This window comes from Osmerus mordax, chromosome 11, assembly GCF_038355195.1.
Source record: "Osmerus mordax isolate fOsmMor3 chromosome 11, fOsmMor3.pri, whole genome shotgun sequence".
Lineage (NCBI taxonomy): Eukaryota > Metazoa > Chordata > Actinopteri > Osmeriformes > Osmeridae > Osmerus > Osmerus mordax.
In genome coordinates, this window is record NC_090060.1 from 12726421 (window position 1) to 12739694 (window position 13274).

A 13274-nucleotide genomic window follows, 5' to 3' on the forward strand; every position below is an offset into this window, starting at 1 on the left:
CTGTGAGCTGCACTAGTCGCAAGGGGACCATCAATCAAACAACCCCCAGTCCCCATCTCTAGTTTATTACACCATTTCATAGACTACTGTCTACTGTTCGTAGCATAACCAGTGTCATTTGAATTAAAGAGCGATTTAAAATTGAGGAGGCAAGAGTCAACCAATTTGAGAGAAGGCTGATCATCATACATCACCTTTAACAAATGGGTCTGCCTTTTACAAAACCAGTGTGTAGTGACGAATACAAGAACATTACGCATACACATTTAAAATGAATAAAAGGTAAATGTGTCATGGTATGTTTACGAAATACAAGTCGGAACAGATTCGTTTCTGTTTTGTTTCTCTTGCATCCGTACCAGTTATTACCGGTGCACACAACATCCTAGTTGTAGTCAAGTAGACGTGGAAGAATTTTGTTAACGGTGAAAAGACAATGGAAATTCCAACTGATACTGGCAGTATTACACAAAACAGTAATGTGGTTACACAACCCAACAACCCACTTTCTAGGAAACTTAATAAAATGTTGGATACCAGGCTCGACAATGACAAGGTGAGGTTAATAAAGAAGCTATCCTACTTCCCATGCATGGCTTAAGTCAAGCTAGGCTAGCTAAGCTAGATACTTCAACAATTGATGGGCTACTGTCGTTGATTGTCTTGGCTATAGACTACTTAACTGTACTCCATAAAAGTCAGCTATCGAAGTCAAGTTTAGCACTTTCAGAGAAAGCTACGTCGGTCCTGGTAAACTCCCTAAGGATATACCTAGAACAACTAGCTAGTGTTAGCCTATAGCTCTGAATATATTGACACCTGTGTCATTTGTCATCTGTTTTGCAGGAAATGCTGGAAGCTTTGAAAGCACTGTCTGTCTTTTTCACGGAGAACAGTTTGCGGACAAGGAGAAATCTACGTGGTGACATTGAAAGACGAAGCTTGTCCATTAACGAAGACTTTGCACGAATGTTCAAAGATGTAAACGAGGTAGCTAGCATAGTTAATCTAAGACCAAGTCCGTAGCGTTAATATAGTTTTGCTTTAATCCGTTATCAATATGATGAGCAAGGCTTAGTAAGTCTTACAAACCTTAGTATTGTATTACATGTAAAATAATATATTGATCTACTGCAGCTTAGTAATAGTATAATGTATGCATGATTCACCATGCAATGATGTATTTATGTTTTGTTTCTATCTCCTTAGGAACTAGAAAGTGTGCATGAAGATGTCCAAGCCATGAGCTCATGTTGTGAAGAGATGACTAATAGATTAAAGGTAGACCAACTCAAATATGTCAAAAGTACAAAAATATATATTAGAGTATTTTTAGGCCTAATTCAAAAATTACTTTTTAATTCTTACAACAGGCTGCCAAGGTGCAAACCCAAGACCTAATTGTGAAAACCAACAAATTACAGGGAGAAAAGTGAGTGGATCCTCATTGTATATTTGCGTGTAGGTTTATTTTTATGTGTGTCTCATCCCATGTCTGTTGGTGTTTTATAGACTTTGGACAACACCAGTGACCAACTAAACAGTTTAATAAGTATCTTTCTAAAGTACACTTAATTTGTCCCTATGGGGAAATTGGTTGGCTGAGTTCACTCAAGTTAGAGCTAACTGCATTTCTTTTCAGCTGATATAAGATGACACACCTAACCAATGTCAATAATTTACACAAAGGCATTGTGTATGCTCTTTAATATTGTGTGAAACTGGCATTTGATTAATGAATGATCTCAAATTAAACATGGCATTAGCCCATCCCTACAGTTTGCAGTGTGTCAGGACTCAGAGATAGTGCCAAGCCAGAAAATCTGGTCATAAAGTTTCTGGTTTAATTATTCATGAGTTGAGGAAGTCTCTTCACATAGTAGCATCCAATGAGAAAGCACTAACCTTAAGGAGGTGGTGGTAACTATAGGGCTACACAAATGAACACAGTGGTTACTAATAGAAAATTCAGTGTCTAATATGCCACTACACCCACGTGTAATGTTAGTGGTACAGCAATTTTGGTAGTTTGAAAGATGTTTATGTGCAAGCAAGAATATTCAATAGAATATAGTACCGCATGCCCAATGAGCTCAAGGATGTTAGAAATGTTCTTGGTGAAAGGATCACTGCTTCCATCTAGTGTTGGATAAAATGTTTTCTCTGGACATCTTGAATTCATGGCTCTTTAGATATGGTATTGAGTTCCTCGTGCTGGATCCCTAGCTTAGCACCAAAACACTCAACTCTCTCCCCCTCTGTCAGTCATCGTTTAGAAGTGCGGGCCCAAGTGGCCCAGGCCTTCCTGTCCAAGTTCCAACTGTCTGCTGAAGAGATGTTCATTCTGCGAGGGGCTCGTGATGTTCCTGTCACTGAGGTATTGTAGCTACTCACCGCCTTGACCATAAATACTATGAGTATCATAAGATGCCTTGTTCCCATCAAACATACTGAATAAAGTCTGGCTCTGTATAGAACTGTGATTATTTTAAGGATGCATGTTTGATGTGGCTCTCTTTAGGACTTCTTTAAGGCTCTAAGTCGAGTGAAGCACATCCACGAGGATGTGAAGATCCTTTTAAGGACCAATCAGCAAACTGCTGGGTAAGGGAAACAGTTAAACATTTTCTATTGACATTTCTCACTGCTATATGTATTGTTTTGACTATCATAATAGGTTCTAAGCCTCGAAAGGTTTGTATTGATAGTAACATCAGAATTTCATTTTGTTGTGTGATATACATGTATTTGTGTGTGTCTGCAGGTTAGAGATCATGGAGCAGATGGCGGTGCTGCAGGAGACATCTTATGAGCAGCTTTACCGCTGGGCCCAGAGTGAGTCGTTTGTGACACAGCATAGTTATATAGCCGTCTATACAGGCTGTAATATGCTCAGCCTTGCGTTAACAAAGGCTTTATAAAAACCATCGACTTACATCACAGTGTAACTAGACGGCACACAGCCTAGTTATCACACGTGATCTATAAACACACATTGTATAATAGCTAGGTATTTAATAAAGTTAATAATGTCATAAGAAATACCAAAAATGACAAATCCTGACTGTCATAGAAGTTCACTAATTGACTGATCCTCCCCAGATGAGTGTCGAGGACTGACCCAGGAGATGTGTGACATCACACCCGTGTTAAGTGAGGCAATGGAGGCCCTGCAAGATCGCCCCGTCCTCTATAAGTAAGGCCTTTTTAATATCCTGTTCTTTATTACCTGTGTTTGGAGGCTGAAGCCTTTTGTGTTGTCTGCGACTGTACATCTGTTCATCTGCCTGTTTATGGCCTCCAGTACAGAAAGACCCATTCTAAACGACCTCACACTGTATCGTGTTGATTCAACTTTGTGATCTGGCCAGGTATACGCTGGATGAGTTTGGGACAGCTCGGAGGTGTGCCGTCGTAAGAGGGTTCATTGACGCCCTCACCCGCGGTGGGCCGGGGGGAACACCACGACCTATAGAGATGCACTCCCATGACCCCATGAGGTAACACTCATTAATCCATCGCTCTGCTCCCACCACAAGCCTGTCTCTTGTTCTTTACAGAGCACAATCTTAATTATAGCTCAAGTGAACAGCTCTAAGAAACCCCAATTATTGGCCTGGTGCCGGTACAGTGTGACCAGTGGATAAATATACCGGCTTCTTGACCCTCACCTGCATTCCCATTGGACTAATGAGAGTTTTCTCTAACCACTGACTTTGTCTAGCCTGGCTGGCTTTACCATGCACTTTCATACACTGGAGGCATCAGAGATTCTCAGAACATGACCTGTCTTACCTCTCCGTATCCTCCATGTCCTATATACATCCTCTTGTACACATGAATCCGCCAATTAGGTTTGTGTCTAAGCATGTGCAGGCACACGCTTGGGTGAGCTACTGTTTACTTTGTAATGTCACCCTTCCAGGTATGTTGGGGACATGCTAGCCTGGCTTCACCAAGCCACAGCCTCAGAGCAGGAGCACCTGGAGGCCCTGCTGAAGCAAGTCACTATGCCAGGTAGTCACCCCAGACTGCCCCTGTCCTCAGCATCGATGCCATCCCCTGCTCCCTCTCAGCAGCCACATCCAGCACCTTATTGCTAGGTTAAGCAAGCACCAGGATGACAGTCGCTGGGACCTAATGATACACTATATGGTTGCTTTTTCAGATTCTGGAGACATTTTGGACCTGTCACACTCAGTTTGCTTGTTCAAATATAGATGAATGCTTGATTCATGATCCAAATACTTCACGGCTCACATATGCTTGTTTTTCAATGCTTTGATTGATTGCATGAATATTGTATTTATTAATTGCTAAGTAGTTGCATCATTTAAGCCGGTGAGGTTTTCCTGTTTTATTATTGACAGGATTGGAGGAAAACATGCAGGAGGTGGTGGGACACATCACTGAGGGAGTCTGCAGACCTCTGAAGGTGAGCTGGCTCCAGGGCTGCTGTGCATAGCTCCATTCAGAGTTCCACCATGCTAACTTGTTGGGTTCATCTGTCCCACAGGTGAGAATTGAGCAGGTGATCGTGGCCGAGCCTGGAGCTGTCCTGCTGTACAAGCTGTCTAACCTGCTCAAGTTTTACCACCACACCATCAGGTACCACCACACCATCAGGTTCCAGCACTCAGGGGCAGGACCTCAGCTATGCTTAGGCTACAAGAGCTGGTTCAGAAGCACTATGCCATTCTGTATTGAGTTGGTCTCTCTCTGTTTGTCTCCCTCCAGTGCCATCATAGGCACCGGTGTGGCCTCTCTGCTCATCACCATTGAAGAAATGCACATTCTCAGCAAAAACATGTTTTTCAACAGCTTAAGTCTCCATGCCAGCAGGCTGATGGACAAGGTGGGAGATCATTAATGATGACAGTGATAACAATGGAAATTTATATGGGATTTACAGGCCACAACCACTATCTTAGACACACTGAAGGACAGAGGTTCTTTCCATACAAATATGTGTCCTACTCTTTAAGTCAAGATCCGTGAAGTAACCAAAATATTTTTGACATTCTTTAATGTAAGAATAACACATAATAATAAAGATAAAACCTATAAGGAAAATTAACTAGTTATTATTGCATCGCAATGAGCCACGTTGTCTACTTTGCTGTTTTCATATGTTCAAAACAAGACTGTTTCTGAAGGCTTGTACAGCCTTCTCTGCAATGTAATCAATGAATGCCCTGGAAAACAGCAACAGTGTCTCCAGTTCCTTAGATTGCCCTCCAAATATCCTTCAGCACGATTATGTCCCTATGGACTAACACACCTGCTATCTGATCAATCGGAGGAACAAGTATCATCCTCCAAGTTAACACTAATCAAATCAATAGGGCTCAGAGTGTTACCATTATGTCCAGCCTAATACCAGGAACACAGCCTCCTCATAATAAGCTCTATTAGATGGCCAGAGGTGCTGGGCTTGGCAGTGATGTGTGAAGAGCAGAGGCCTCGTCATTAAGGTGGAGCATGGAGCTGTACTTAAACCATCAACGTTTCAAATGAATCCTAGCAGGTTGCATGAAGTTTATCCTGCAGTTCAATCCGAGAGTAATTGAATTATTCAATGTAATCAGGCTATGAGAGCCTACTGCCCTGAAGGTAATGGATTGGGTTAAGGGGATGGATGTGTCTCCAGCTCTGTATTGACACCTTCTCACTCCTCCTCTCTGGCAGGTGGAGCTCCCACCAGTGGACCTGGGCCCCACGGCCTCCCTCACCCAGACCCTGGCCTTGCTGAGGGAGGTGCTTGCCTCCCATGACTCTTCTGTGGTGCCCCTAGATGCCCGCCAGGCTGACTTTGCCCAGGTAAATGAAGTATAAGCATGGATGATGTTCCAGTGGTACTCATTTAGATGTTAAGAATCTCGAGAGCCAAGAACCTCAGTTGTTTTTCAGAATAAGAGTGTTTTCTCCTGGATTGCTTGAGAGTGTGTCTGTTTGCCCGATGCTCCTAGGTGTTGTCTTGTATCCTGGACCCCCTGTTGCAACTGTGCACTGTGTCAGCCAGTAACCTGGGGACAGCCGACATGGCCACCTACATGGTGAACTCCCTGTATGTGATGAAGACCACACTGGCTCTGTTTGAGTTCACAGACAAGCGTCTGGAGATGCTGGAGTTTCAGGTATGGCTCCTGCCCTGCAGCCCCTCCTGGTGTCTTGAGTAGTATTAACCTTCTGCAGTATAACCTACACATTAAACAACATTAAACAAATAAAACGGTATGGAGAATCGATCAACAGCACTGGTTCTGGCTGAAGAAGATGCCCATAGAGATATGGCGTGGCCTATAATTCAGCACTGTATTAGTTAGATGATTTATGCTAATTAAAAAGCTGTAGTCTCACATTAATTGTAAATGGCGAGCACCATAACAGCTTGAATGTTAACCTAACTGGTGCTTTTCATTGAGCTCAATAAAACGAAAGTGTATTAATTCACAATGAAGATTGAGATTTCCAGACAACCAGTTTCACCCGAAGACTTCCTTCCTTTTTGCAACTATGACTCCTCATCTATCCCTCCATGTCTCCCTCCACCCTTCCACTCATCTTAACCCTTGCCTCTCTCCATCCACATGTTCCAGATTGAGGCTCACTTGGACACTCTGATCAACGAGCAGGCGTCCTACGTTCTTACCAGGGCTGGACTCAGCCATATCTACGGTTGTGTACAGCTGCATGGGCCAGAACAGGTGAGCCATATACACACATACACACACGCTTTCTTTTCTGCCTCCAGATTCTTGCCAAGTTTTTGTGATAAGTAGGAACGTAGTCTTTCGCATGGAGTTGTTTTTTGGCTGTTGTTGAGAACGAGAATCTTGGAATTCTGGTCTAGGAATAAATACTTTAGTTTTGATAATTATATTGTGTGTGCATTTTTACAAAGCAACATACAAATAGAGCATGGGTAGTAAGTAAAGTAGATAGTCAAGGATCAGAAGTGCAAAGTTCCTACAGTATTTCAGTGGTTAGAGCCACTGTACTTTACCAGACAGTGCAACAATCATAACTACAATATTCTGATATATAAACGAACAAAGTCCAATAACAGGGACGTGCAACAGTCTTTCTCTCTGACTGTCTCTGCACAGCATCATTATTGGTCTGACATTGTATTTCTCTCTGTCACCATCCAGGGTCCACTTGCCAACCTGCCCAGCATGGATGTCTCTTCTCTGAAAGCAGCGATGGTAGGCCTCATAATACCCACCTCATCACTCCTTTCTGTTCTGGTCAAATGGTTTACAAGGAAGCATTTAAATTCATTAGGGATTTGCCTGTTCAAATTATTTAGTACTATTTTCAGGACACATTGTTTAACTTGTCTTTCTTTTCCTTTCTACCTCCCTTTTTGAGTAGATCCAGTTTGACCGGTACCTGTCCTCTCCTGACACCCTGGTCATGCCGCAACTCAACTTCCTGCTCAGCGCCGCCATCAAGTCAGTTCATCTCAATCGTACCTGTTGTCAGTGTTAAGAGTTGCATTTACATTTACATTTAGTCATTTAGCAGACGCTCTTATCCAGAGCGACTTACAGTAAGTACAGGGACATTCCCCCCGAGGCAAGTAGGGTGAAGTGCCTTGCCCAAGGACACAACATCAGTTGGCATGACCGGGAATCGAACTGGCAACCTTCGGATTACTAGTCCGACTCCCTCACCACTCAGCCACCTGACTCCCCCGAGTTGCATGGGAAGGACAGGTTAATGAAAAGAACTGGGGCTAATAGAATGTAGCTAAAAATGACTGGCTGCTGTATTTTGGTCAAATTAATAATGTGGGTATACTGGAGCCATTATCTTGACATACATTCATAGGTCCATATAGATTAAATAAAATATTTTCATTGCCACAATATAAACAATACACTTGACAATACGCAGTCATTTAGGATCTAAATTGAAACCACCATCACATACAAAAAGTGTTTCCCACTTGGAGGATGTGTATGTTCGTGTTATTGTTCAGAAATGGTCTGTGCTTTTAGCTGAGACTGGGATGCAGAGCTGTTTGTGAGTCACAGCTACTAGGAAGTGAGGCAGGCTTGAAGCACTCTGTGTACCCCAGGTTAATGTTCTCTATTAATGGACATGGACAGACTTACTAGCAGGATGCCATTCACATGTGTTTGCATCCCTGTCATTAGCTCTGGATTCATTTCTCACTCTCTCTTTCCCTGAAAGCCCCCTCCCTCCCTGCCTCCCACCCCACCCCCACAAACAGACACCCTGACAGAACACAAAGAAACTCTAAGCACATGCTCTTCCTCTGGGTGCTAGCAGCCTTAGGTGAACCTGTGTTCCAGCCATTTAATGTGGAAAAATGTAACAAGGTTTGTTTATTGTCTACAGACACGTACATCTGATGTCAGTTTGTGTGAGAATAGGGAATAAAATCATATCAAACTTTAATGTTAATGATTGATTGGGTTTGTGTATTGTAGAATCATTGTAGACACAACCCTGCATTAAATGACAGATGTGCTCCAGGGTAGACCACTGTCGTTCATGCTGAGGCTAAAATGAGATGCTAGAACATGTTGGAACTTTTTCTCTAGGTGGCAGTGTTGACCACTCATAAATAACCTTATTACAGAGTTAGTCTACACACCAAGCCGTAAGTTCAGATGAAAATACCAGCTCATTTTCATCTTAAAAAATTCAGTTGCACCACGTTTTGGCATAGTGCCCATTGCCTTACAGGGGAGTACTAGTAAGGGCCAAGTTATAGATGGAGGTACTACGTTAACCTTCTCTGAATTGCTTAGCAGTAGTTCTGTTGAAAGACAATTCTCTCGCAGATTTCAGCAATCTAATACTCAAATGTGTGTTTGCAGGGAGCAGATCTTCCGCCAGTCCTCTGAGCTGGTGTGCAGGGCATACGGGGAGGTGTATGCTGCTGTGACTAACCCAGCCAATGGCTACAAGGAGCCAGAGAACCTGGTCCCCCGCTCTCCCCAGCAAGTCACCACCCTGCTTTCCTAGTCTCTCCTCTGGCAACCTTCCTGTCAATATGACACTGCCAACAATGTCATGACTGAGTCTGAAAGACCTGAACCTTCGCACCCGGCGTCGTTTTATGACATTGATGTATGATAACCTGTATCGCTAATATTTTTTACACAAATTGGTTTTAGGAAGGTTTCTTTTGATGTTGGTAATTTATATTTTACCGTACCCTCAGTTATGTGACCAGTCAGAAATGGGATCAAACAGCATTATTTAGAGGTTTGTGCATGTCTGTGTGCATGTACAGTTATTTGTACATCAAATGTTTGGTCGTCTTCTTTCTATGTCAATCCATGAAAGGTTGTGAGACTCAGGAGGGAGAGAACAGCACGCACTTTGAAATAAAATATTTATTTTCTCTCTCAACATGAATGGAGATTCCCACCAGCACAGAGATGTGATCCAGAAACCTTGTCAGTGCCGCAGGCGGTGTCCCACAGATACTCATTTGTCCCACTTTCTCTTTTTTGTCCTTTGTTGTATGGCCCCCTTGTTGAAATAACCAAGTCGGCAAACCTTCCGATATGAAGTCTTAATATATTTAATCACAGTTTGTGGTCACTTCCTCATGAACTCTCAATTGCTTTCAGAATAAAAATATAAAGATGTATCCAAAACTCATTTGTTTTCATACGGTAAATGCAGCAGTCTGTTGAAAAAAATTTAATGTCATTGTGACCTCAGAGATCTTTTAGTATTGGAAGTATTTCTCTAATTTCTAGCTCATACATAAAGCTGTTGTGTGTAAGTAATAGTAATTTGTTCAAGCTTTGTCACACCTGATCCACTATTTGGTTCTTTATCTCCTTATCCGTCTTTCTTTATTCCCACAAACTCATTCATGACAGAACTGACCAGAGTGATTCTGTGTTCACTGTATCTTTCTGAAGTATCATGGTCATGGAAATGGACTGAAATAGCAGAATAAATAGCTCAAAATTGAGCCTCTGAAGCCCTTTAAATAGACCAGGCTCATAACCAATACCAAGAACATAGATCCCTCACTGTTATCATATTACGTAGGTTGGATTTTGGCAAATAAATGGTTCCTTTTACCACTAAACAGATGAGAATGTTGGTCAGTTTAGTGTATTCCAATGATATTGAGCCCTTATTACAGAGTTTAGGACTTTGTTTGCATGTTTTGCCTCACATTCGACCCACCCACATATACTGAACTTCACAAGTTCAGAGCATGTGATTGCTTTCTTGCCCTTGTCACGTGGTTTAATGAATGAGCAGATGAGAGACAAATGGAAACTGACAAAACTTTCCAGTTATGTGCTTCATAGGATAGGTGTCTCAGGCTTGTGAATGGTGTGGGCGGCAGTTTAGTAGAGTTTTGGCCTGTAAGAGGGTATTTTCACACTACTTAGTTGTAACCTAGTTTGAGCGATTACATTGGCCTTAAAAGTGAATTAATGTCCACATTTTTGGGTGTCATTTAAAATACCATTGAATTACAATCTAGTAGTCTATTTTGGAGCATACTAACATGCAGAAAATAAAAGTTTGTTAATTACACTAGAATTCTAGCCCCACTGTCACCAGGAACAGGTGATTTTAAACACTATTATGGACTCAGGCCCCTAATGGCTTGTGAACGAGGGCCTTTCATGGTCCCATGCTGGTACAATACCATGTGAAATTTGATGTCTGCATAGAAAGTTTACTCATGCAGGACAGTTGTTATCAAGCATGTGATTTGCTGCTTCTATAGTATACTTTATAATACAATGTATTGATGTTTTACTGGGAATGCCTGACTAATCAGATGTACCGTATTTTTGGAGAGTTATGGATGCACTGAGCTGTAGACCAGTGTTTGATCTGGCATAGTGGTTTGAGTAGTACTGAATAATAAGAACGGGCTCTTTCTGGCAGCAGATTAGCCTGTGATGGAGCAGATTTGGCCTTGAACTGTTGGAATAGACTGGACCCCCTGACGGTGCCCCAGAATGCTTGTACAGTATTGTGTGTGGTTGGGATGCCTATTGTGCAAGCTTTTCTTCTCGACCCTGCAGAATGTGTTTACTTAGCTAATGTGGACACTTTGTACAGATTAGCTGGAACATACGCAACAAGGATTTCTATAACTTCAAAATAGTCGCACTCTAGTTGTTGTCGTCAGGATGCAATGAGTATCATGATTGACAATATCATTGTTGTTTTCTTTAAGGAATCATCCTTAAAGAATCCAGAATCTTTTTCAAAATAGCACCTGCCTTGTTAGTATCATTGTCCAGTATTAGTCATTGCAAACAGATAGAAGATGGGTCTTCTGAAAACCAATGAATATGCTATTGATTGTTCTACAGCACCTAGACTTTAATTTCAGTTACCCTTGAATAGTTTGCTAATCAAGAGCTGGGGAAATATTTCCATGAAAATACCCTGCTGGCTCCGTTCCCCATAAAAGGTCCAGTTTCCCGATGATCTTCTTTGCCACCACCACCAAGAAGAATATAGACAAACCTGTGAGACCGACAGATTCACATTCACACTAACAGATGAGAGAACATGTCATAACACCATCATGACTAATTCAGGGATGAGTAATTCAACATGCTGTCTCTTATTACTCACATACCCTTTCCTTGGTTACTGCTTCAGACCTCATATGCCAAACGGCCACTTCCTTAGTGAATAATCACTTTGCTGCTAATATGAAAAGGAGCTTTCTAGTGTCATGTGTCTGTTTTGATGGTTTGTGGTCTGCGTTGTACAGACCCATGTGGTTTACCCCACACCTGGTAGCTCTAGTTCCATGTGTCCTCCTCTGCTCAAGGCCAATACATAAACACAATGTGAGCACGAGCTGCTGCCACACACACGGCTCTGTTTTGGCACCGGAGCACGAGAGAGGGTGTGATGCAATCTACTGTTGACATGTTCCTGTGTGAGAGTGGGCATGAGAAGCAGTAGTAGCATCCTTGCCTACTTTCATAATTATAAATGGTGTGTGTGTGTGTGGAGGGGCCCTGGATAGATGCAGCTGTGAGAGAAAAAAGCGGTTTTAGCAGTAGCGCCACTTGAGGTTGCTGGACAGCACCCCAGTTACTCAGTTACGCTGCACAACAGACACATCTCACCTTTACCCTAATGGCTCCTGACCTTTAGGACCACGTGAAATAGGCCTGCAAAGTGACACCCTATGCTGTGCACACGCTCACAAATCCAAACACATGCACTCAGTAGGACTGAGTCTCATCCAATGACAGGAAACTATGCCGAAAATAAAGAAGGGAACATCTTCTAATAACGGGAGAAACGCATGTTTTGGGAGGATTCTTTAAAGTTTATTTTAGGGCTCGGCTAAATGGGAGGATAGTGTGGTTTCTGTAAAATAGGTACTTAGGTGGAAAGTGACACTGAATTTCTTTGATTGACTGAAATAAACCAGTATGAACGGATAGTAGCTGGAGTGTGTGTCAGTCAGCTAGATATACAGAACTACAGAGCTTTTCTTACAGCGTTATCATAGCTACTTATAGAGATATTGGTTAAATGGTTTGGAATTAGAGGGAAAACCTACTGGACTGTAGTGCTCCAGGAACAGGTTTTGGCATCCCGCTATAAGGACTGCATATGATTGCATAAACTGCTATAAAGACAGAGCACACATGCACCGGAATGGAAGTATTGGCAGGGAATGTGTTTAGACACATCCAGCTGTCCAGAAGAAAGCTCCGTAATTACTGTGAATGCAGATGGCATTAGACGGCCATACTCTTCTTTACTGAAGTACTTTTAGCCCTCTTGCCTTTTACCTTGAAGCCAATAAACGACTCAAATTCACACTGTTCTCTCTGAGTCACAGCCCTGGTGGTTTTCAAGCTCAAATTCTGGGTGTTGACTCAGAAAATGAATCATCCAACCTGTGGAGAGAGCAGATTCTCGGAGCAGCTGTCCCAACATGCCAGAGGCAGCGCACCAGTACTGGTCCGGCTCAGGGGTCTGCTTTCACTGAGAAGAGAATAAGGGCTATCCTTCTCATATAATCAAGTAAATTCCACACTTTCAGAAGAGATTTAGAAAAGAAAAAGCAAACAATTCTAGTGTTTTAGTGACTTCAAAAATACTTCAAAGAGTTCAAAGAGGTACTTCTGACACCATAACTTGTACTTTTGTTCATATCTTGCCATTCAATTCAATAAGGCCATGACCTCCTCTGTAGTCATGCCTTGGTTATAGTGTTGGATGTGATTGTAGGCTGATGGAGAGACAAGTCTACAATTGCACAAATT

The 13274-nt window shown here is 42.3% G+C and overlaps 1 protein-coding gene across 1 annotated transcript; it reads left to right on the plus strand.

Moving 5' to 3' along the window:
* Window positions 1-405: 405 nt before the first annotated feature.
* On the plus strand, window positions 406-9629 carry cog6 (component of oligomeric golgi complex 6). Its single transcript, XM_067246966.1, has 19 exons — window positions 406-556; window positions 847-990; window positions 1210-1281; window positions 1374-1432; window positions 2266-2377; window positions 2522-2604; window positions 2765-2835; window positions 3103-3196; window positions 3372-3500; window positions 3926-4017; window positions 4371-4435; window positions 4517-4608; window positions 4738-4855; window positions 5689-5820; window positions 5970-6137; window positions 6600-6707; window positions 7155-7208; window positions 7378-7457; window positions 8856-9629. Exons 1-19 carry the CDS (start codon window positions 437-439, stop codon window positions 9001-9003), a joined length of 1941 nt encoding a protein of 646 aa, XP_067103067.1. The 5' UTR covers window positions 406-436; the 3' UTR covers window positions 9004-9629.
* Window positions 9630-13274: the final 3645 nt, after the last annotated feature.